The 22,199-nt window shown below is 33.5% G+C and overlaps 2 protein-coding genes and 2 long non-coding RNA genes across 4 annotated transcripts; 1 reads left to right on the top strand and 3 right to left on the bottom strand.

The window, feature by feature from the left end:
- Window positions 1-754: 754 nt before the first annotated feature.
- LOC136272917 (uncharacterized) lies at window positions 755-1,778 on the top strand. Its single transcript, XR_010710981.1, has 2 exons — window positions 755-895; window positions 1,495-1,778. It is a non-coding gene; the product is annotated as an uncharacterized lncRNA (long non-coding RNA).
- Window positions 1,779-3,415: 1,637 nt separating this feature from the next.
- On the bottom strand, window positions 3,416-5,307 carry LOC105342649 (uncharacterized). The gene is made up of 3 exons (XM_020073083.3): window positions 5,147-5,307; window positions 4,427-4,883; window positions 3,416-3,652 (listed from the first exon to the last, which is right to left on the bottom strand). Exons 1-2 carry the CDS (start codon window positions 5,190-5,192, stop codon window positions 4,429-4,431), a joined length of 501 nt encoding a protein of 166 aa, XP_019928642.3. The 5' UTR covers window positions 5,193-5,307; the 3' UTR covers window positions 3,416-3,652; window positions 4,427-4,428.
- A 6,134-nt stretch (window positions 5,308-11,441) lies between these two features.
- On the bottom strand, window positions 11,442-12,933 carry LOC117681482 (uncharacterized). The gene is made up of 4 exons (XR_004596136.2): window positions 12,875-12,933; window positions 12,190-12,284; window positions 11,865-11,991; window positions 11,442-11,485 (listed from the first exon to the last, which is right to left on the bottom strand). It is a non-coding gene; the product is annotated as an uncharacterized lncRNA (long non-coding RNA).
- A 3,114-nt stretch (window positions 12,934-16,047) lies between these two features.
- Window positions 16,048-18,719, bottom strand: LOC117681481 (uncharacterized). The gene is made up of 4 exons (XM_034446213.2): window positions 18,603-18,719; window positions 17,215-17,305; window positions 16,307-16,433; window positions 16,048-16,089 (listed from the first exon to the last, which is right to left on the bottom strand). Exons 1-4 carry the CDS (start codon window positions 18,681-18,683, stop codon window positions 16,062-16,064), a joined length of 327 nt encoding a protein of 108 aa, XP_034302104.2. The 5' UTR covers window positions 18,684-18,719; the 3' UTR covers window positions 16,048-16,061.
- Window positions 18,720-22,199: the final 3,480 nt, after the last annotated feature.

The following is a 22,199-nucleotide window of genomic DNA, read 5'->3' as shown; positions in this document are numbered from 1 at the left end:
GTGGACATTGCTTGATTTCTGCAACTGTTCACCTTTTTAAATAAAAAATCTTCATTTTACGCCACAAAAAAATTATTTATAAGAATTATGGTTCGATAGCATAATACACGGACTGTAAAATCAATACATTTCACGATAAAACTAATTTTACAAAATCTTCATTTTACGCCACAAAAAAAATGTTTTTGTAAGAACTAGGGTTTGATAGCATACTGCACGTACTGTAAAAACAATACATTTCATGATAACACTACCTTAGTTTTGTGCTTTAATGTCTCTAAATAAAGCATCGCTGTCTTCCTCTACGTTCTAAAACCCAAGCACCCCGTTGTACAAAACAATAGACTTTAGAAAAGCATACGCTTTTTTTTAATCAATGTAGAAATAAACATAAAAGGCACCGGTTAGGTAGGTGAGTTCTCTTTTAAGCATAAATATGAAAATAATAAAAAATCTGTAGAGATTTACCGCCGATATCACTTTTATTTCTTAAAATACGAATGCGTGATGAAAGAAAACTATGACAGTACAGACCGAATGCTTGTCAAGGAGCCGTGCTATAATAGACGTCATTCATCTTGTAATCAAAATAATTTTGACATTTTCCCCTATCTGAAAAACTCTGGAAAACAATGATATATCTTTATTACACGTCGAGAAATAGGGGGGTCTCTTACACATGAGTTACTGTCTATGGTCGTCCGTCTAGTGCCCACTGGCCAAAACCAGAGGCTCTTGACGCTTTTGTTGCCACTATATAAGTGGAAGGTCACAGTTGTTTGACAGGATTCACATCGGACACTCATCACCTCAACGCTGTGCGCATAGTTTTATGCTATAGAAACAGTCAAAATGAAAGGACTATTTATTTTAGCATTAATATTCACCGTTACATGTAAGTATTTTTATAAGTTATGTCATATCTATTTTTAGAAAGTTAAATTACAAAGCCTTTTTTTTTTGTTCAAATCGAATATAATTTCTTTTCTTAGCAATTTCCGTCGAAAATTTGAAGTAACGAAGCAAAAATACGCAATTAATTCAAATATAAGTAAAAGTCAAGAGTTTTTCCTTATATTTTTTTACCAAATTTGCATGATTGTATAATACCATTTTAAAGGATTACTTTAATTCTATTTAAGCGCTCCATTTTAAAGCATTGTTTTTTGTGGTAACTCAAAAATATTCCTCCCAATATGTCAAGTGTAAATGCATATGATTTATTTTCATATTATTAAGTAAATACGCGATAAATGATGCAAGTCCATCGTTATACATTTCCGAATTTCAAGTCATAGCAAAAAATAGCAAAAAAATTGCGCTCAAGTTCAGAATGGATAAAGATAAGAGATAAATTTAAATTGACAGTTGTGTGAAGAAATAATTTATATCAGTAAGCTTCATTCATTTTCAGAAGATATTTTTTTTACCTTCTATAAACAGAACAGACTGTCTTCGTATTTAACTCAATTGTCATTTTTGGTTTCCCCATAGATGTCCAAGCACAATTCTCAGAAAACATGGCTCAGAATATGATGATGATGTCCTTACTAGGAAACAACAAAGGAGGCGGGGGTGGCATTAACCCATTCGTGATGATGTCACTTCTGGGTAACAGCGGCGGCGCAAAGATGGACAAGCTCATGATGCTCAGTCTCCTCAACGGCGGGGGTGGCGGATCTCAGAGCTCCACAGCCGCCCAGGGATAATCCATGTCGTCATTGTTGTTGTCTTCTTCGTTGATTGTTTTCTAATAAATGTGATTTTTTTCTCAAGAATGCTTTGTGTTGATTTCTTTTTTTTTTATTTTTAATTTGGATACAGTATATATAGCGCCGTAGCATTCGGTTACTTTGATTAGACCAATCGCAGCTTCTCGGGCCTTCTCCGATGGGATTGGACATAACTTGAAAAAATGGCGTAAAAGAATGTCAACTCCAAGCAACCATAGTCATATTTTTTTACTGAACCTTTCTTCTGAAAGCACCTTACCAAGTTATTTCATAACAATTTACACGTTTAGTCGGATTCAGCTAGAAAAAAACTTGGGTATAAAGTGAATGATTTTGATTGGATGAATAACAATTACGTCATTCGAATTACTTTACAATTCACAAACAATGCATATTGATAGATAGATGGCGTTAGCTTCAGACCGGACATTTTGAAATGAATTTGCCAAAAGTATTTGAAAAGAAAAGTAGCTTATAATATCCCTTAATTTGCAAATATATGTATATGGGGGAAAAGTAAGATCGGTTGTGGAAGAGAAAGATGGTAAAAACAAAACGCATTTCATATTCATAAATTAATGATAGAAAGGAGACAGAACAACAGACGTCATAAAAGCAAATGGTAACATTAATAACAGAAAATTATCAAATGATTGTTGTTACATTTTTGCGGGGTGGAGGGGTTATTTTTTTTTTTTTTGAGTTTGGTGTCTTGTTTATTTTGTTTGCCTTTTTTGTCTTTTTTGTATTTTATTTTGATAAATATTATTATTATTTTTTTTTTTAAAAATGATAAGATACGTCTGCTTGAAGAGTTGATGACACAAAATTCTTGTGTAATAAAATTACGAGTTCAAGAGAATATATTTACATCTATCTATTTACTATATTTACATCTATCAAGTATATGATTCCCTCTACTTCTTACGGAAACTTATAGTTAATTCATAGCTCTATAGAAATGATTCATGCGGGTTATGAAGGTAGCGATCATTTAAAAAAAAAAATACATAACCCGCTAAGAGTTATGTATTTTTTCTGCAATGTCGAAGCTTTCATATCCGTATGGATCACCAAAGAAAGCATTCAATTGTATAAATAATATTTAGCAATGAAACATGTTTTTTTTTAATGATTTTATTAATTACAAGACTTAGTATATTTATAAAACAAAGACATACTTATATATCTTTGCCAATAGAGGCACGTCAAGTAATTTGTTAGTTTTTTCCTAACAGTTAGAATCAAGTTTATAATCATACACTTTAAATCAAGTGTGACTTCAGTTTTGATACACCTAGTGGGGTCCTGACTTTTTTCACGTACTCGTGTAGATAAATCCTAGTTGGCTGCAACTCTGTTTTATGCCTGTGATATTTGGATCCCAGAAAAACGAAAACAAATTAAAATGTTGTTTTTCTTTTACTTTGAGAAAACATATTAAATACGCGAAAAGGAAGGCTTTTCTATAGCTTATGATTTTTCTTTGCTATTGTGTACTTTATTCTTAGCACATTGTATTTTGCAACGATTGCACGTGGATTTAATCACCAAACTACAAAAACGAAGTGCATTTACATGTATAATTTAACTCAATTAATGCACTCTTTGTTCTTTACTAATGTCACGTAAGGTTTTGGCCTTTAAAAAAACATTGAATTCATATCATAAAACAAAATACATTAACGTTGGTTGTTTTTTTAATTAACAAAAACAATAATTTATGCTGTAATAAATTACATGTACAGTGACAACAAGTCTTTTGAAGACCATCAGATGAAAAACGAGAGGCACCTAGATGTTCAGTCTTTGTTGACCAGACGCTGGCATCACCGGTTTGTCGTCCGTCAGAACAAAAAAAAATGGAGGAATGAAAAATGAACCTTGTGATATTCTTCTATCTCCAAGACAAAAAATATCTGCAAAGAGAACAACAATTTTTTTTTAAACATCGGTCATAAATTACGACACATAACATCAGATACATGTTTTTAGCAGGCAGAAAGCCTGTAATTGTCACGCTGTAGTTACGAGTCTTTGCCCCCAGGGGGCAGTCTATGTAAATTTGTCTTAATATACAAGCGGTCAGTGTTAAGTGCAGGCATGGCACTTTGCGCACCTTGAGCGCCGATACATCTATACACTTATAACATTTAACGTGAAACCCGACGAAAGTGACATTTGCAGATAGAGAGTCTCTGTCCTGAAGATTTATTGCAGAAGGACAATAATTAATGTCTCAGAATGATTGATACTGTTATTGATTAAAGATTGTTCTTAATCGGGAAAATATATACTAGTATACTGTTATAGTAAACGAATACTATTGTCTCATATTGATTGCGGAAACGATAATAGTACATGTGGGTGGTTTTTTTTTTGGTAAGCGGAATACCGGATCGTTATTTGTTTTCAAAATCAGTCATTACATATTTAAAATTATATCAATTTATCACATCCGCATCAATTTATCAAAATACTGTTCTAAAAGCACTTTAAGTGTATTCTGAACTGTAAATTAGATTTCCGTAATTTCAGTTTTTCTTTTCAATGGAGCGGGTGGATTCAAATTACCAAAATTACAGTTTGACCAAATTTGCAATACAGTCAGTACATTTTAGAAAAACCAATTAATTCCGACAGTAGCGGTGGAAAAAACTAGTTGTTAGAACAAAAAAGAAAGAGAAACGTACTTTTACAATCCCTTCATCATGTTAGCAATGTACATGGATCTCATATCCTTGAAGCAGCATCCCATCATCTGTTGGCATTGCAGGAGGCTGGGGTTAGCGTACCGGCGCAGAGATTCCAGCTTGCAGGTGAATGGAGTACAGAATCTCTGGTCCCCGGCGGTGTCGCTGATCTTGCACAGACTGAGGGTCATGAGGGTGTTCATCATTGGGTTAACGCTGGTGTTGTCCTGGGTGGCTCGTGGCTGGGCGGGGTCGGCGGGGGTAGCCTCGGTGGGGGTGGGTTCCTGGGGCTTCATCATGTTCATGAAGGTCATCATCCTCAACATCTTACTGTTTCCGGCTCCACCCAAAAGGGCCAGGCTCATTGGGTCCATGCCACCGGACATTCCTGAGCTGGCACTGCCACGTAGCCCCCCGCTAAGCATAGCCAAGGCCATTGGGTTATCCATCTGAGCATCTATAGTGCAGAGAACATAAAATTTCAAATTTTATCACAAAAAGAAAGAAAGTTTTTCTTTCGTTAAATTTTCAATTTTATCTGTTTATTTATTTCTTCATTTATTTATTTTTTTGCCGCTTTTGTTGAAATGTTATATTTTTTAATGCCAGTCAAGTCATTGCAACAGAGAATTTTAATTTAAAAGAGGCAAAATAAAACAAATGCAAGTGAAAAAAGGAGAGATGCCTAAAGAAAGAAAGAGAAATTCACTGAATACTTACATGCACATCCTAAAAGTGCTACTACGACAATTATTAATCCGTTCATGGTTTAGCTATTTGCGGGGAGATGGCTAAGCGTTGCAACCTCAATTTTCAAAATGCCGGAATCTGCCTCCGAAGAAAGAATTTATACAACGGGTGTCAGCTAATTGGCACGCACGACATCTTAAGTAGGTGTTGGGCAACATTTGATTTGACAATGGGGGATTGAGGTGTCGTTAATATTATCATCACTTGTCATTAGAATTTATGGAAGAATCTGGTTCTTACTCCCCTTCAAGGGACAGATCACGTCACGTTTGGCCATAAAACATTAGAACTCAAATACCAGAGTAACGTCTTCAATCTGTGACGTGTGAGTTTACACAAGCTGTGGTCAGCCATCCTATATTATTAATCAATGACGCCATTGTTTTCAAAAAATGTAAACAAGTTGCTGTCCTTAAAAAAAGGACTACAATACGTGGACCATTTGCATGTGTTTCCAACGAAAACGTGAAAGCCTGTAGATTATCAGAGATTCCACCGACTCTAGCCCTCTGCTTTTAACATTGTATTACGTACGTATACATGTATGTATAGCCCTGACTTTTTATCTCAGAATTTAAAGGATTCATACTTCTAAAATAATTTTGATCTATCTATGAATGAAGTTTGCATGTATAGTATCAGGCATTCGGTGAATTCTACTATTTGCGCACACATTACGATTCGCACTACTTTGTTAACTATGCAGTGACAGCTTTGTGTAAATTAAAAATTTCATATTTTGATGCATTTTTCTTGAGATTCAAACTTTTATAGTGACATAATTAAATGCTTAAAAAAATTAATCGGGAAGTTCTCTAGCCTCGACTACGTTAAGTTACATGTGTATTCGGAAAACAACAAAACATTGCAAATTATGCTATTTGATGCATGTTGTAGTTTCGGCATAATATTAACTTATTTCATAATACTGGTAGTTCATATCACATGCCAATCATTTCTTTAAAAGGAATACTTTGTTTCTGTACAGTGAGTGAGTGTTTACCGACAACTTTACAATTACAGCGCCTTTGAACTTATATGTGCATATGGCACGGAATTCCGTAAACGTGTTAGCCTGGTTCCCTGAGCTACCCATTACGCACAGGAACCAGGCTAGCTCATGCGCAGGCTGAATTTTCCCCATAGCATCCGGTTTAACCTCGCTTATATATTTTCTGCGTGGACCTCAGGGTCCACGCAAATAGTATATGGTACATGGACATTGGGATTACGGGAATGTCCATTTCACATCTTTACGCACCGACAAATGAAGAAAAGCATATTCAAGCGACACCTTAAGCATGATCCTACCATTAAAGGTATAATTTAAGACGGTGAAAAACGCCATTTTAGCAACACCTCGAGCATGATACTTTGTTAGGATCTGATGAAATATTTCCACCATTAAAGGTACATGTTAGGTTAATTAGATGACCTTTTTTCTTTTTTAAGAAAAGCGTGACGTATCTAAGTAATGGCTACTCGCTAGAAGTGTCCCGGAGCATTAACATGAAGATGAAGTGTGCGTGATGAAATGACAGAGGAGAGTGGTCAATTATTAATTAGTTCCTTCCGACTTTGAGTGAAACACTGCCGTTTATGCCCCATAAATATTGTGACGGATTTCAAAGAATAATCACCGAGACAGTTTGAAAACTTTTGACATTGTTTATTTTTTATATTTTCTTTTGAAGAAATAAAAATGCGAATGAAATATGATACAATTTTTCAAAAGTAAGCATTTTCCAGAATTCTCTAACAATTTCACACAGATTTGCATAATATTAATTAACAAGATTGATGCAACTTTTAAATTTCTATGGGATCTTTATATTTTCTTCATCAGATTTTAGATTGACATTACAGTTGTTGGATAGATAAGTTATATTGGATGGGTATATCAGGTAAATTAAGTTCCGTTCATATTCAGATGCTCATTTGAATGAGTTCAATTTTATTCGAGTTTATACCATACGTAAATCGGTTTGTAAATATACTAGTATTGTTTGAAACAAGATACGGAATTCCCGATTTTCTACCTATTAAATTCTATTGTCACGTTTATTGTTGCATTGGGGTTTTTTTTACCTCAGTGACCAGAATCGCTTCATTTAAGGTATATGTGTATACGTATTTTTAGTGAATAAAAATAATGATATCTGATTATTTGCTTCATTTCTTTACTTAGGATAGGATTTTCACAAAAATTTGTATACGCTTTATAAGTCAATCGCATAACAAAGATACAAGAAATCAAAAACATATTATTTTTTTTACCGGCACGGTAATTAAAGAAAAACGTCTAATTATAAGAAGCATGATGTATATTTTTACCCAAACTCATGTCAAAAATTTTAATCCAAACACGCCACATATACCTTTAAATTATAGATAATTCATAAAAATTTCCCTAATCCACTATTGTTTGAATTGTGTTTTTTGAAGGCACATCAATTACTTGTACGAGTATTGCTTTTTCTCCAGTCGAACAAATCAAGACAATATTTTAAAAAAAAAATTAAAAAAAATTTGATAAGCAGTCCACCGATGATAATTTATTTACCGAAATAAAATTCAAACTCATTTCAAAATGAATTAACATTATTGTAATTATAAGACAGTTCAAAGGAAAACATGTAAATATGAACATTACGAAATAAATACTGTACATGTATCCTGAAATCGATAAGGATATACATGTACCTTGTGTTTTGTTGGAATATGATTTTTATCAGATCTTTGTTACGAGTATACATGTACATGTACAATATACAGTATATATAAGAAGAGCTAAGAAATTATAGATTCTTCCTCGTCTCATAACGCCAATTTGATAAAGATTTCTACGTGTTAGTTTCACTGTTATGTCCTATTGAATGTTCAGTCCTTTGCAAAACGCCCCGGTCTTTATACTCGGAACTCCTCGACCAATGTGCACTTAATCTGACTGCAATTTTAACTTCTCGGGCCTTTCCGGCAGGCTCGGAAAAACACCTCGAATGTATTACCTAGGCTTCAATGACAACCCCCTTTTTATAACACTTGATATAAATTCAAAACATTTTACGATCTGTTGAAATGTGAGCTAGACTTCATTAAGGTAAATGATATACCCTAAAATATACCACAGAAACGACATACAATGCTGTCTGGCCGATATTTATTTTGATGGGAAGCGACTCCATTTTGTATAAAATTCTATTCGAGGTGTTTTTCCGAGCTTGCCGGAAAGGCCCGAGAAGTTGCGACTGAATCTGACTGTTTTACGTCACTCACGGAATCAGCTGAGTTTTACCGAATGGTTCCCCGGAGATACATGTATATTACTAATCATTGGGAAGTTACAGTGTTCCCGTTTTGCACACATTTGATAATTGGGTATAGAACAAAAGGTGTGAATTGTGTTGTGATAGCAATTATAGTCTGCTTTCAGTCAAAGATTTTACCTGGATTTTTACTTGTGTTTTATCATTCATTCATCAGCGCCATGAAACAGGAAGAATATAGATATTTTGTTTTGTTTTAGACTAATAACTCATGACTATCACCATTTTTTTCATTTGATAAGATAAAGATAATTAATTTTTTAGTCTTAAATTTCTGCTCACTGATAAGAAAACTAAGGATTCGATGATTTGACTTTTACATTTTTTTCCATTTACTTTAAACTCGATGAAATGAAGAAAAATTGTTGGTCCCCGGGCCAATTGGAAGCTGATTCAGTGGATAATTATATGATAATGGGGAAAACTACACGGACAGTCATATAGGGTACTCCGTGTTTCTTTTTACAACTTACATTGTAGCTGCAAAATATGTAAAACGCATGTTTATAACTGGTTGTTTGGTATCAACATAAAGATTATTATGAAAAGAAATAGTCCTTTATCACAAAATATTTTAATCTTCGAAGTAGCAGCCTTGACAGTAGATATTAAGATCGACTTCACCGCTTTAGTATATTGCGAGTCACTTTTTTTGTCTACATTTGATCCTCATATCATCGTACATTAATTTGTCTAATAGTATTTTCTTCGATTATTCAAGCCACAGCATAAATGAAAAATTATTTTTATAATTAGCAGCGTTTTCACTGGACACATTTCCTCCATTTATGTAAGCAAAAGCAATAAATAAATATTAATATATGATATTTGCTCTTCAAACTTGTAGCGTGTACATGTACATATACTTTCTAAAGGCAGGAAGTTAATAAAAGCACCATATATACAACATTATACAAAAATCTGTTTTGTTTAAAGAAATTAATGAAAATGTTCATGACCAAATCGATGTTTAAAATTCAATTCCAGAACATGGATGTCAATTATTATGTAAATGTGCTTTTATGCAAGTTATATTGTAACATAAAATAAATGTAAATATCAATTGCGAGTAGATATGTTTTATTTATTTCAATGTCAATTGCCCTTACAGGAACTGTGATATAGACTATAGCAATTAAGCAATTATCTCACCTGGTCAAATTCCCGTTTTGCACACATTTTTTCGATACCTAATTATCAAATGTGTGCAAAACGGGAACAAACCGTTACAGCTATAGTGTTTGAATTATTTCAAACTGCAAAAAATTAAATGAAGCTTTTTACAGAATAAACGATGAAACAAACTTAAAAGATAAGCTATCAACAAATGTACATATTAAGTGTTTGTTCAAAAATGTTTTATAACATTTTGTTTTAACGATAAATGTATGTGATATATTTACTTTTTCGGATCTAGAGGGTATGTCATACAGTCAACTCGTCTCAACGCGGTAAAAAATAATTTATGTAAATATTTTGTATATACATGTGTCAAAGATAATAAAGGTTTTGATTTCAGGTAAATAACATATCTATAGATATAAAAGAATTATAAAATTAAGTTACTGATCATGAATAAACAAAAATAATTCAGTAGGCCTAACGTTATACATGTATATTGGAAATGGTTTGTGTAGTTTATATCGTTTATAAATATCTTATAGATGTAATAAAACACGTAGATAATTTCAGGCACGTAGCATAACTTTTACTCGAGCTCTCAGCAACTAATTTTATTAAATTTACATATGAAAAATTAAACAATGACCCATCCCCCCCCCCCCCCCCCCCCCGATGGATTAAGTTTTTGAAGATTTCGAAAAGGTGTGTGTGCTTTTTTTTTTTTGGCTTGTCAATATCTTTTTGGATGAGTCTGGTCCCCCGCTTTCAAAATCGATGCTACGTGCCTGAATTTATATACAAATGGAAGCAAATTTAACTGCCCTGTATAACTGAAACATTAAACTGCTAAAGTATTCTGTGAACTAATATCAAACCATGTACATTGTATTTTGGATGGTTTTTTTTTTCTTTTTCTTTTAATTATACCATTTCGCTTGTTTCCATTATTATCAACATTCCAAAAAAATATTGTTCTGAATATGAATGACGTCCGACTTTCTCATTGATCAAATCAATACACTTGAAAGCAGGGAAATCAAGAGTAATTTCTTAATTCCATCCGTGTGCTAAAACCATTTTACGATACAAGTAACCAAACACCACCTTTGGCAACTCTCAGTTTGGGGTTCATACATTAACTATTACTGATTTGTTACATATAGATATCACAGAAATCAGTATAAAAAAATAGTTCACTGAAAATCCCTGTTTCAATCTTGTTAAAAAGGCGTTTTCAGTCATTGTTTTATTGCAATACATAGAAACACACATAAGATGACCAATTTTAATCAGTTCTGTCTTCTGGAACAGATAATTAAGAACTCCACTATCCAACAACCGAACACCTGTGGTTTACATGTACCGGTATCTGCCATTTTGGTTGCCGTAAGTGCCCTATTTTCTTGGGTTGGTAACCTTGGTTACAGGTGTGACCAGTAAAAATTGTAATTATTGTAGCCTAAATAAAAATTATATTGCAGCCATGGTCATTATTCGCCAATTAACATTAAAAGTCTAATTCTCTGCTAATCTCTCTCAAATAATTCAATATAATCATTTAAGGAATTAAATTGTCTTACTAGTATTCTTTTTGTACAAATTGAGCTTTTAGAAACAGAGAACAGAACCATCCTCTGGAATGGGGGATAATGGGTGTTGGAGAGATGGACGAAGAAGATCAACCATGAATGCCCACCCCCATGCGCCTCGTTCAACACCCCTTGTTTCATCCAGGTACGTGAACACATGCATTACGGTATTTTTTAGTCGGTGTCAAACACAAAAGAAACCAATGAAATATATAAGAAACAAGGAAATGATTTTTATATTTATTGATTAACCGTTAAGACTGCCGATCAATCTGGAAATAAAAAAGAAATATACGTTAAAGTGGTGGTGAATAATCGATATGAATAAACAAAAAATCGTCTTTAACCCCCCCCCCCTCCATTAACATATCGAAAAATAACGATAATGTGTTTGTATAATCAATGAGGAAACAAAAAGTTTTTCAAGATACGGGTTTTTTTCCAATAATTTAAATCAGGAGTGAAGGAAGATTTTCAAAAACATGATTTTGAACAATTAAGACCGTTATCCTTGAATTGATATACAAAAAAAAACCGTAGAACAACTAACCATCAAATGCGCATGCACTCAAAAGTGTAGATCATCATTAGAAATGTTGGGGATAAAACAAGGATTTATAACTTGATCTTTGAATAGAGATATAGATTTACGTGGAGCAAGCAGTGGGACAGACAAGGGCACCGAGTCCAGCCACGACGGATTTGCAGGCAGTGTCACAGGCGGAAAGTTCCATGTCTGGGGTCACGAGGTGTTTGATCTGTTCAATCACTTGGTGGACTAGTTTAGGCAAAGAGAAGCTTTATGATTAGTCCGCCATTTGATTTCAACGTCCGAGTCAAGATGTTTATAATAATAATGCTTATATTTTCTTTTTGCTTGCTTATTTTATTTGTTTGGATATGTTGCTCTTGTTGTTGTTGTTTAAGTTTTCCTTATTTGTTTGTTTGTTTGTTTGTATGATTTGTAAACACCTACCGTTTATCAGCCATCTCTTATCAATGTCCGATGGGGCACAGAAAGCCAAGGGGAGTAAGCAAAGGAGAAAGACTGCGACTTTCATGATTTCTATACTGAAAAAAACCAATTTTGTTGTTCATGATATTACATTCTTAACTATTGATTTCAATCGAACTTTCTTTCAAAATCGTACCAAAATCAATTGCAATATTGTACCTTTACATTGTTGGTAAATGTAGGGTTAAATTTTGAAAGTCAAATCAATGCACAGACGAACGAAGTTTAATTTACAAATAATATAATACAATGCTTTCAAACATTTCTAATGATTTTGAATAACCTTGATTTAATCACTTATTATTATCTTGTTTTGGCATTTAATATTAATATTCTTATAAACAAAATTCATTAAAGGGACATATCAAAGTATAGAACTCACATATTTTCTATATGGTGCAATGTTGGATTTTGTGTATCCAAATTTCGGGCGATCGCTCAATTTTTTTTTTCAAAACCTCTATGCAGTGTTATATTTTTTTCTTTCCCTTTTTTGCTTATTTTTTTTTTTCAAATTGAATTATGATATGTGAGTGCAATTTGAAAATACTTATGTACACATAAAATATTGACATTATGATGTACGAAAAGATTTGTTTGGGTGTAAAATACACCGAGCAGGGCGTATTTGAATGCTTTCACCTACCTTCAGATCTGCAATGAGTGACCTAATGTTACGAAGCTCGGTCGTTCTTATATATCAGTTTCTTATCTACCGTTCCGTGCTAGGTCGTTCAATGTACCAAAATGCATGAACATTGTATCTACAAAGCGGGTCAATGACATTATTCTCAATTTTTTTCCCGGTTTGTCTGGAAATAGCACAAAAAGCACGACTTGGCTTCCCACTAAAGTTAAATAGGCTGATTTGATTTGAACATATTTTGATATGCAAATATATATTGACATAAACGGATTAGGCAGCAGGCAATGCCTTTGTAAGCCTTCTCCATAAAGTTGTATAGGATGATAGCTACATAACACATAATATGATATCACAAAAGGTGACAAATTTAACTTGAATATCATTCAGATCTATATGCTCGCCTGAGATTATGATTATTGTTAATAAATAAACATAACTATTGTCGTTTTTAAATTGAATACACGAGTAAATTTTCGAAAATATATCCAGCATTTGTATGCTATAATACTAGATCTTATTTTTGACAACAATAAAGTAAAACACGTGATTCTTTAGAAAGTTGTCAAACAGTACATGCATATTTTCTTAGTAATCAAATTGCCACGTGTCCCTTCATTTATATGTAAATTAATAATTCATACATTGTATGCATGAATGATTGATGAAATGTATTGAAATGCCTACGATATGATGAAGTTTTCATTGCCATAGCTATTTGCATAAGTTCAGGTTTAGATACAGTTTTATTAAAGTAAAGGCTGTGTCTCTCTACCCCACCTCAATTTTAAAAAATACCATGATTTAATTGAAAGAAAATACATTGTATGCAGACTGCCTTTTACTGGAACATTCCCTGGTATTTTCGTTGTGATTTTATTTAAAATGACACAAATTATCTGAATGCTAATGGAGAAAATATTTAAGGAGCAATCTGATAAGATTATAATGTGTCGATGTCAGACTCTTGATCTACATGTATTATACAAATGCATATATTTTGCTTTTTATTTATATATTTAACGATAGTAATGCAAAGATGGTGGGGTTCCACAGGGTTCCGTACTAGGTTCTTTCCTTTTCCTGTTATAATATATTTATCACATTACTAATGGTATTTCAAACAGTATTAGATTATTTGCAGATGATACTTCTCTATTTGCTACTATTGATGAAATCATACAAGAAACTTTATCAGTTACGAATGACCTTGACACAATAGAGAAAAATGGTCCAACATATGGGCTGTAGATTTTAATGGATATAAAACTGTAAACTATAGATGTTGACTTTACCAAGAAAAATGTAAACTTTCCTGCGATCCAGTTTGTTTATAATGGTGAAATGATAAACAGTAAAACAAGGCATGTACACTTTCGCTTGCATTTACAGTCTGATGGTGGTTGGTCCAATAATATTAGTGGTATTTATGAAAATGGCATTTAAAAGGTTGAAAATATTAAGATAACGCAAGCATGTAATTGATAGCGAAACACTTGTTAAAATATATAAAAAATATAATATTATGACTTTTAACATACCTACTTAAATTATATATTTACTTATCTATTAGTGCTCTTTTTAATTACTGTTCTTTTCAAAGGGTAAGATAATGAAAAATTCATTCTGATGTTTGTATGTCTGTGAGTATAAATGAAAGTGATGGGTTAGTAAATGACGATCCGAATTTGTTCAGACGGCGAACTATAGACCTGCAGCTATCGCCCTTCCGATGTCTTAATTTCATATCAACGCCATGGCCAACAATCTCCTGATGATCTATTAGGCAATTCGTGCTGACCTAATCGCGATTTATTTTCTTCGTGATTGTTGTTCTAAAGATTTATGTAACATAGATATATATTTACATATCATAGATCCTCGCGACGACAAAGAGGTATTCTGTGGAGCGAAAGCCGAAATTTTTAAGGCACGTATTATAAATAAGAATGACTCGGACGTATAAGTATAAAAGTATAAAGTTATATATATGTAATGAACGTAGTGATAATGGACGACGAGGAAAATAAAAACGACAGATGATGAAAAAAAGTTGATAAAACAAATAGATAGTTGGTAGAAAAATAGATGACAACAAGATCGACATTTAAGTCATGAAAAATTGAATAAATAGTAATAATTTCTTTGTTATGCGTTATTCAAATGATAGCTACATGTAGCCTGGCAATATTAATAATTCAAATTCACTGGCGCGTGTCGTGCCGTATTACAATAAACATTGCAGTGGATCGAATTTTGGGTTTAAAAGGTTTTAAACACCCCAGCGAATGTGTTCGGAATGTTTTCTTTATCGTTGCTAAGTATATAATGAATCTAGAGGTGCTCGAATGAAAGTTCACGAGACTTCACCGAGATGTGTTCAGTTCCTGTGAAATTTCGAGCGGAAGTACAAATGTATAAGTGTTCGGATAATATTCTCAAAATACGTAAATACTGGTCGATTTTCTTATCATTATCCTACTTGGATTTATGCTAAAACATCAACATCTTTTAAGATGTATGTCTTTTTTCACCGTCTAGCGGTTTTTTAAATTAAACGATGATATTCAGAACAGAGTTATCGTTTGTATAAACCACGTGAAGAGTGGTTGATAATATAAACATTTGGCTGCTTAATAAAATCATAGCCATGTTTGATGCTTGTGGTGTGCAATACCATGGGTTCTTTTTTAATTAATGGGTGAATGTTTTGCATAAAAACTTATTATATCGAGCCATTTTCAAGGAACATTCTGCATAAAATAGTACAGTCTGTTTCACTATTGATGTTATTACTAGGTCAGGCGCGGATCGAAAATTAATTCTTAGGGGGGATCTCTACTACGCATGTTAATTGTCGCAACCGCAGAAAAAAAAACTTTTGTTACATTTATTTTTAGAACACATTTTATCCACCAATTAATGAAGATAAAGTTTAAAATCAATAAACCTCTAGAATTTATAATTAACTACAAGTACCTAGATTCTCTAAAATAGACTATAAACACTAAGCACGATTTTTACTGCGAAACTGAAAGGGTCAAATAAAACCACGTGATCTAAAATTTAAATGACAATAACATTCGCAGGGATGTTAAAGCCCGGAATAAATCTCTTGAAAACACTCTTCGCCATGACTTTTACGGCAAAAAGAAGTCATCAATTAAGTTCAAACGCTGGGTTTTACTGTTTATTTTCCGTTCAGTGAAGAAACCAAACTACAAAAGATAAAAAAAAAAACCAATATATCATGATACTCTAATTCAAACATGACAAAAATAACACCTGAATAAATCAACGATTAAGTTAAATTTGCATTCAATTCATAAACGTTGATGTCATATTTACATTTAAATTGTAATAGTTTATAGGAGGCTTGTTTGTTTTTCATTTTCTATATTTTTTGGGGGGTGGGGGTGTATTTTGATAACTTACATGTTACAAGCACTGGGACACACCAACAATCCTATTCCGGAAATAACGGACTCGCAGACAGTGGTACAGGCAGACTCGGTCATGTCTGGGGTGATGAGGTGCTTCAGTTGATCAACTACGGCGTGAACTGTAAAAGAACGTATAGACATTATAGCATCAATATGAATAATATGATTTATATGTAGCTGTCTTTTTCGTATGAGGAAATAGCAAAGTTTATTTTCTCGGGCTCGACTAATGAAGTTGGTTTGGTGTATACATTTTTTTAATATATGCGCCTGAAGCAGAAAGGAAACAAACAGTTAACCTGTTCAAAATTTTCAAAAATATACATGTTGCTCCAATCTTAAGGTTTTGATAACTCAAACTACATGTACATGTATGTGCCTGTCAATTCAGCTGATGTGACAAGTTGTGCTGCTAAATTTTTATGATGTTGCTGAATCATTTATATATATGGTGCTTAATGCTTCTGTCCTGTTTGGCGACCCATTGCTGCTTTTGTAATGCCATGGCAAAAACGCCAATTTATAAGTTTAAATATACAATTACTTTTATTTTTTAAATTTTCTCTTCTTTACGATAATGTTTTGTTCTTCAATCTAGATATTTTTATGTTTATTTCAAGTACTTTAAAAAATGTCATTGGCATTTTGTTAAAACTGATTTATCATTAATAGATAGAAAAAAAAATAACTTTTCAAAAATTGCATCTTTCTATCTATCGAAATAATTCTGTCACATATCTTTACACGCCACCATTTGCAAAAAACATATAATTTTGAAGTGGAGGAGGTTTACTGTTGACATTCACAATGAGAGTTACCTCTCTTTTCAGGGAGACAAGATACCGTAATAAGCAGGATAAAAGTTTCACACCAGCTTGACTCCATTGCCGAATGTCTTACCATCGATCAGCCATCGTCTGTCTATCTCTGAGGGAGCACAGAACACCAGGGGGAGGACAACCAGAATAAAGAGGGCCACCTTCATCTTGAGCTAAATCAAATGAAAACGAACCCATTCACAAACATACGCTAAAAATTTCAACAAATTCACTTACTACACGACTTGAATTCAGAATAGTAGCTGATATACCGTACTGGTTTTAAATTGGTAATTTTTCGATGAATTAAAAAAAAAAGAAATCGATGTCGGGCTTTATTTTTGGTGGGATGATTTTTTGGAAGGGGGGGGGGGGTCCTAATCCCGAAATTAGCATCATTTAACTAAGGAACATTTTGACCAGCGCTACTACATAGGCGTCGGAAGCAAATTGAAAGTGGGGGGGGGCTAGACTTATCCTCAGAAATATTGAGAAAAAAGTATTTCCCAAAATCATGGAAATCCTAATCCGTGGGGGGGGGGGGGGGGGGGGGGGGGGGGGGGGAAGTATACCTATACTTCCAAAAAAAAAATTTCCTTACCAATTTTTTTTTTCTCAAAATCATGAAATTCCTAATCCGTGTGTGTGGGGGGGGGGGGGGGGGGGCTTGTATGCTTCTCAATCTAACCTCTCAATCTTTCAAGGTAAATTTAGGAACAATAGTCTTTCCTGCGAGAAAAAGTGGGGGGGGGGGCTGAACCCTCTATCATGCTATGTTTCTAATGGTTAGGTATAACTTTGCAAAAAAAGTGGGGGGGCTAAGCCCCCCCCTAGCCCCCCCGGTTCCGACGCCTATGTACTACTTGAAATGATGCGGACGTTACATTATCTTAAACGATTTTTATTGCAAAGGGAGGTACAAATATCTAATTTATGTAAGTGTCATGTTGTAAATTTTGAATTTACTGGGTGGGTGTAAATACAAAATTTACAACATGTTGTAAATTTTGTATTTACACCCACCCAGTAAATTCAAAATTTACAACATGACACAAGAATCCATCAGCCAGTTTCGCCAGAAATAAAATCACTGATCATGACCAAATCAACCCATCATGGACAAAAAAAGCTTGCGATACTGACTTTTTTTTTTATCTGTACCAAGTACATGATTGTAATTAGTTTTTGTTTAAAACACTAGCATCGATCTTTGTGGGTGACGACCAAAGAGACTCTCCCCTCTTGGTGGGTGGTCACCCTTGGTTAGCAAATAGGGTGCACTTGTTCATGCATGTACATGTAACAATGATTTTTTTTTCTTTTACATCCACCAGTAACTTATCTATCTATCAAATTGACTTACATCTATCATTAAGTTAAGACAAATTGACGAAGTATTAATGATTCCATCAAAGACATTAAGTTATTAAAATGTCGAGTTTTACTTCCTATATATTTATAAATACCTACCTTGTTGATTTCTTCACTGTCAGGAATGGTCACTTTGTTCATTGGGCCTCCTATATACCAGCACCTGGACTTAGGTCGCATTGAATTATATAACTTATTGCGTCAATATGGACCATTGTAATAGCATGGACATGATATTATACATGGAACTGAAGATTTGTTACTTGGTCCGGAATAAGGTATTAATATTAATATTATTACGCCGCAGTATTTGTTTCTTTGACTGGAAAAAAATAAAGTAAACTTCCTGCTTTATGAGTTTAAGGTGGATTTTTTTTTCATGTTTTAAAACTAATACTAGTATACTCCTTGAAAAATATTTTTTAAGAACATTCATATCCATGGGTGTACATTTTGGAAAAATCATTCTAGTGTAATTTATATCTGTAAAAAAGCTCAGTGTTAATATGTGCAAGAAAACTTTTAAACTTTTTAAATATCGCAGATTGTGAATGAAAAAAACCCCATCATTTGGATATAACATCTTTAATTGAACAAAGCAAACCCACATCCACTATATACACTCAGTCACGTCTATTTGTTTACCTTTCTACGTGCATACAAATATAATATGTGCATGTGTATAATAACACATATTAAAACATTACCAGTATATACACAACATATTTCGTTCAATATCCTCTTATAATATTAACAATTATCAGTAATATAAACCAAATATAATCACTCTTGAGCATAGCTGCACAGGTGAGCGATGTAGTCCTTACTATTTTTCCCATGTACAAATATAAGCATATTCTATCCCCCCCCCCCCCCAAAAAAAAATTACAGGTTAAAAAAAAAATTCTATTACTACGTAATTTGAACTATGTTTTTTTTTATTTATTGTGATTTGTTAAATATATGGACACTGTACGCAGTTGTAAACATGGCAGTTGTAAACCACAGTGTTTGTTGATAAACTTGATATCGGTTTCTCGCACAACGAGATCACTTGGTCATGTGGTGCTATTTTGAAATCTAATGATAACACAACTACATGTACATGTACCGCCAACAAAAGCTGAAAATAAAGCAGGCCAGCAATCTGCCAAAGAGGTTACCCGAAATCTTGACAAAGAGAAGAGCAAGATTCATTTTGTAAACTTCGCCGGCCTATTAAGGGGGATGGGGGTGTGAGGGTCTTATCTTCAGTTAAACTTTTATTTTAGTACTAAACTTGCCAATTTTCCCTTTCATTTTTAAACATACTCCCTGAAATGTAGGGGTTAGATTGTGATTGAGGTTCAGTTCCTTTAAACTTCAAAGCACTGTATGTAAATTATAAGGAAAAATGTCTGCTATGAGAAAAAGTTGTGAGGAGGACCCCCCCCCCCCCCCATTTGCTACGTGTCTAACTTATAAATGCTCATGTGTCCGTACAAATTCAAAAATACTTATTACATATATCAAATTCAAAGGTGTTCTTTTGACAACCATTTGTATATTTTCTTTCTTCTTTCTGATGTCTATTACTACATGAATGTACTACTTCTAGTTATCAAGAATCTGAATTCTTTGAAAAAGGAAGGGGGGGGGGGGGCTAGCACTTGTCTGGTTCTCAGTGTATCAATCCTATGTTGTTATCGGGACTTTACAAGGAAACTCTCGGTGCTTGATATTTATACCGTGATCGTGCACAGGGTGACCAGTATTAGCTGTCTGTGTTAGAGGAAGATTAATTATTGAAAGTAGTTCAAGTACATAGGGAATGACTGATCGAATCTTTTGACATAAATCATAAACACTTACCCGTATATTGTTTCATGCACGCGTGGGCACTTTTTTCCCGAAATGATTTCAATTAATTCAATTGTTGGGTTTTTTGGTGGAGGTGGTATTTTTTTTATGGTGGGGGGGGGGGGGGGAGCTTTGTTTTTTGGGGTTTTTTTTTTTTTTACCGTACAGTTGGGAATAATGATAGCACATATACATGTAGAATTACATGTTTGCACATGTATTTGATAATAAATACCAAGAAAGAAAAAAAAATGGTTAAAACAGTAAGGTACATGTACCTTGTACTTGTATTTTAAATCATAGCAAACTTAAGAAAGTCAGAATTTGAATTGTAACTCTATAACGATGAGTTTGTGAGCAGCAGACTAAAAGTACGAACGGATTAAGAAGTCTGTATTCTGGTTAAGTCAATCAAAGCCAATCGCCATGTTTACAAATTAAAATTTTCTGTAACGTCAATTCGCCATGTACATGAAGCTGAAATCAAGATGAATGTTCAGTCACCCCCCCCCCCCCTTAGATTCGGGTAAGCACAATTAGATTCCATTCTATTCATACACATGTGCATATTAACAGAGACATATATAACATTATATATGTCTCTGATATTAAGTACCAAGTGTGCTTATCAACAACAAATGTCCGTTTGAATCTAGACTATCTAATATTATACATGCATATAGTTCTTTATTAGTACAATACGCAACTGCAGCTATACATGCATGGAGCTATGATCTTAAATAAGTTTTAAAGACACACTCTCTCACCGAAAAAATGGTAAGCATATCATCATGATCATTATACTTTGTTTTTTGCACTCGTGTTAGTTATGCCTGTTGTTATTTCTTGGAGCTACTCTTGTGTATACTAAAAAAAATATGTACATACACAGATAAACGTTGTCATCATTTCTCAGTAAATCATTATCTCCCCTGCCCTCCGTCTAGACTACATGGACCGTAACCCCATGTGTATTGTGTGCGGTCAAGCGGAAAATGATGTTGCGTCAGTGTGTGTGTGTTGACTGTATACAATGTATTTCACACCCATTTTGTGTAATACTACGATATTTGTTGCCCTTCTAAAACTTATTAGGCGCCTTATATTTTTGAAATTTGACCTTTGACCAGAGAGCCAGTGCCGTCCCCTTACATGACACTCTGCTACAATAATGTATGGTGTACACCGGTATACTTTACAGTACATGTATAATTATACTTCAGTGTTTGCTTCTTTTTTTCCATGAATATTTGAAAGACAAGTGGAGTATGTCCTGCATAATTTATAATAATTTAATTTTTATATGATTATCTATATTCTAAGTTTTTTATGCGTATATTGTATATCGTATCATAATAGTCTTGTATAGAATTTATTGTACAAAGAACAGATGGACCTACAGTTGTACATGTATTATGGCGGACATCCAGATTTTTAAAAAATGCAATTAAGAAAAAACTCAAACAAACTGCTTTGATGAAACAGTCGATTTTTATGTTAGCAAAATTCAAATTTAATGAAATTATTTTGTTAATTATCATAGGACAAGCGCGACAACTCTTTTATCCTTGTGGGTAGTCGCAAAATAAATAGGTAAATATTTTACACTTTCAGAGTACGTGTGCATTGTTTTAATGATTGAATCAATGTCTATCTGAGTAGTGATTGTGTGCAGTAAAAGTCCTCAAATTAGAGTCAGTGCACTTTGTCTTCATGTGTACATAAGTTAACTTTTGAGTCATGGATACAAAAAGAGCAATCTTATAAAATTCTGGAATATCCCTTTTTAAATAAAAAAAAAAGGACATCGTTCTTCTGAAATTCTGAAATACAGCGTATGTTTAAAAGGTAAAAATA

Source organism: Magallana gigas, chromosome 2, assembly GCF_963853765.1.
Source record: "Magallana gigas chromosome 2, xbMagGiga1.1, whole genome shotgun sequence".
Classification (NCBI taxonomy): domain Eukaryota; kingdom Metazoa; phylum Mollusca; class Bivalvia; order Ostreida; family Ostreidae; genus Magallana; species Magallana gigas.
Note: the sequence above shows the minus strand (reverse complement) of the source record. Positions and strands in the feature narration are given on the sequence as shown.

Excerpts from the sequence above, each read along its gene's own strand:
- LOC117681481 (XM_034446213.2), bottom strand. The coding sequence starts at position 18,683 with ATGCGACCTAAGTCCAGGTGCTGGTATATAGGAGGCCCAATGAACAAA. Across the intron at positions 16,434-17,214 it reads CAGACGATGGCTGATCGATG|TTCACGCCGTAGTTGATCAA; the intron begins GTAAGACATTCG and ends GTTCTTTTACAG. Across the intron at positions 16,090-16,306 it reads TGTCCCAGTGCTTGTAACAT|TTTGGTTTCTTCACTGAACG; the intron begins GTAAGTTATCAA and ends TATCTTTTGTAG.
- LOC105342649 (XM_020073083.3), bottom strand. The coding sequence starts at position 5,192 with ATGAACGGATTAATAATTGTCGTAGTAGCACTTTTAGGATGTGCAT. Across the intron at positions 4,884-5,146 it reads AGCACTTTTAGGATGTGCAT|ATGCTCAGATGGATAACCCA; the intron begins GTAAGTATTCAG and ends TCTGCACTATAG.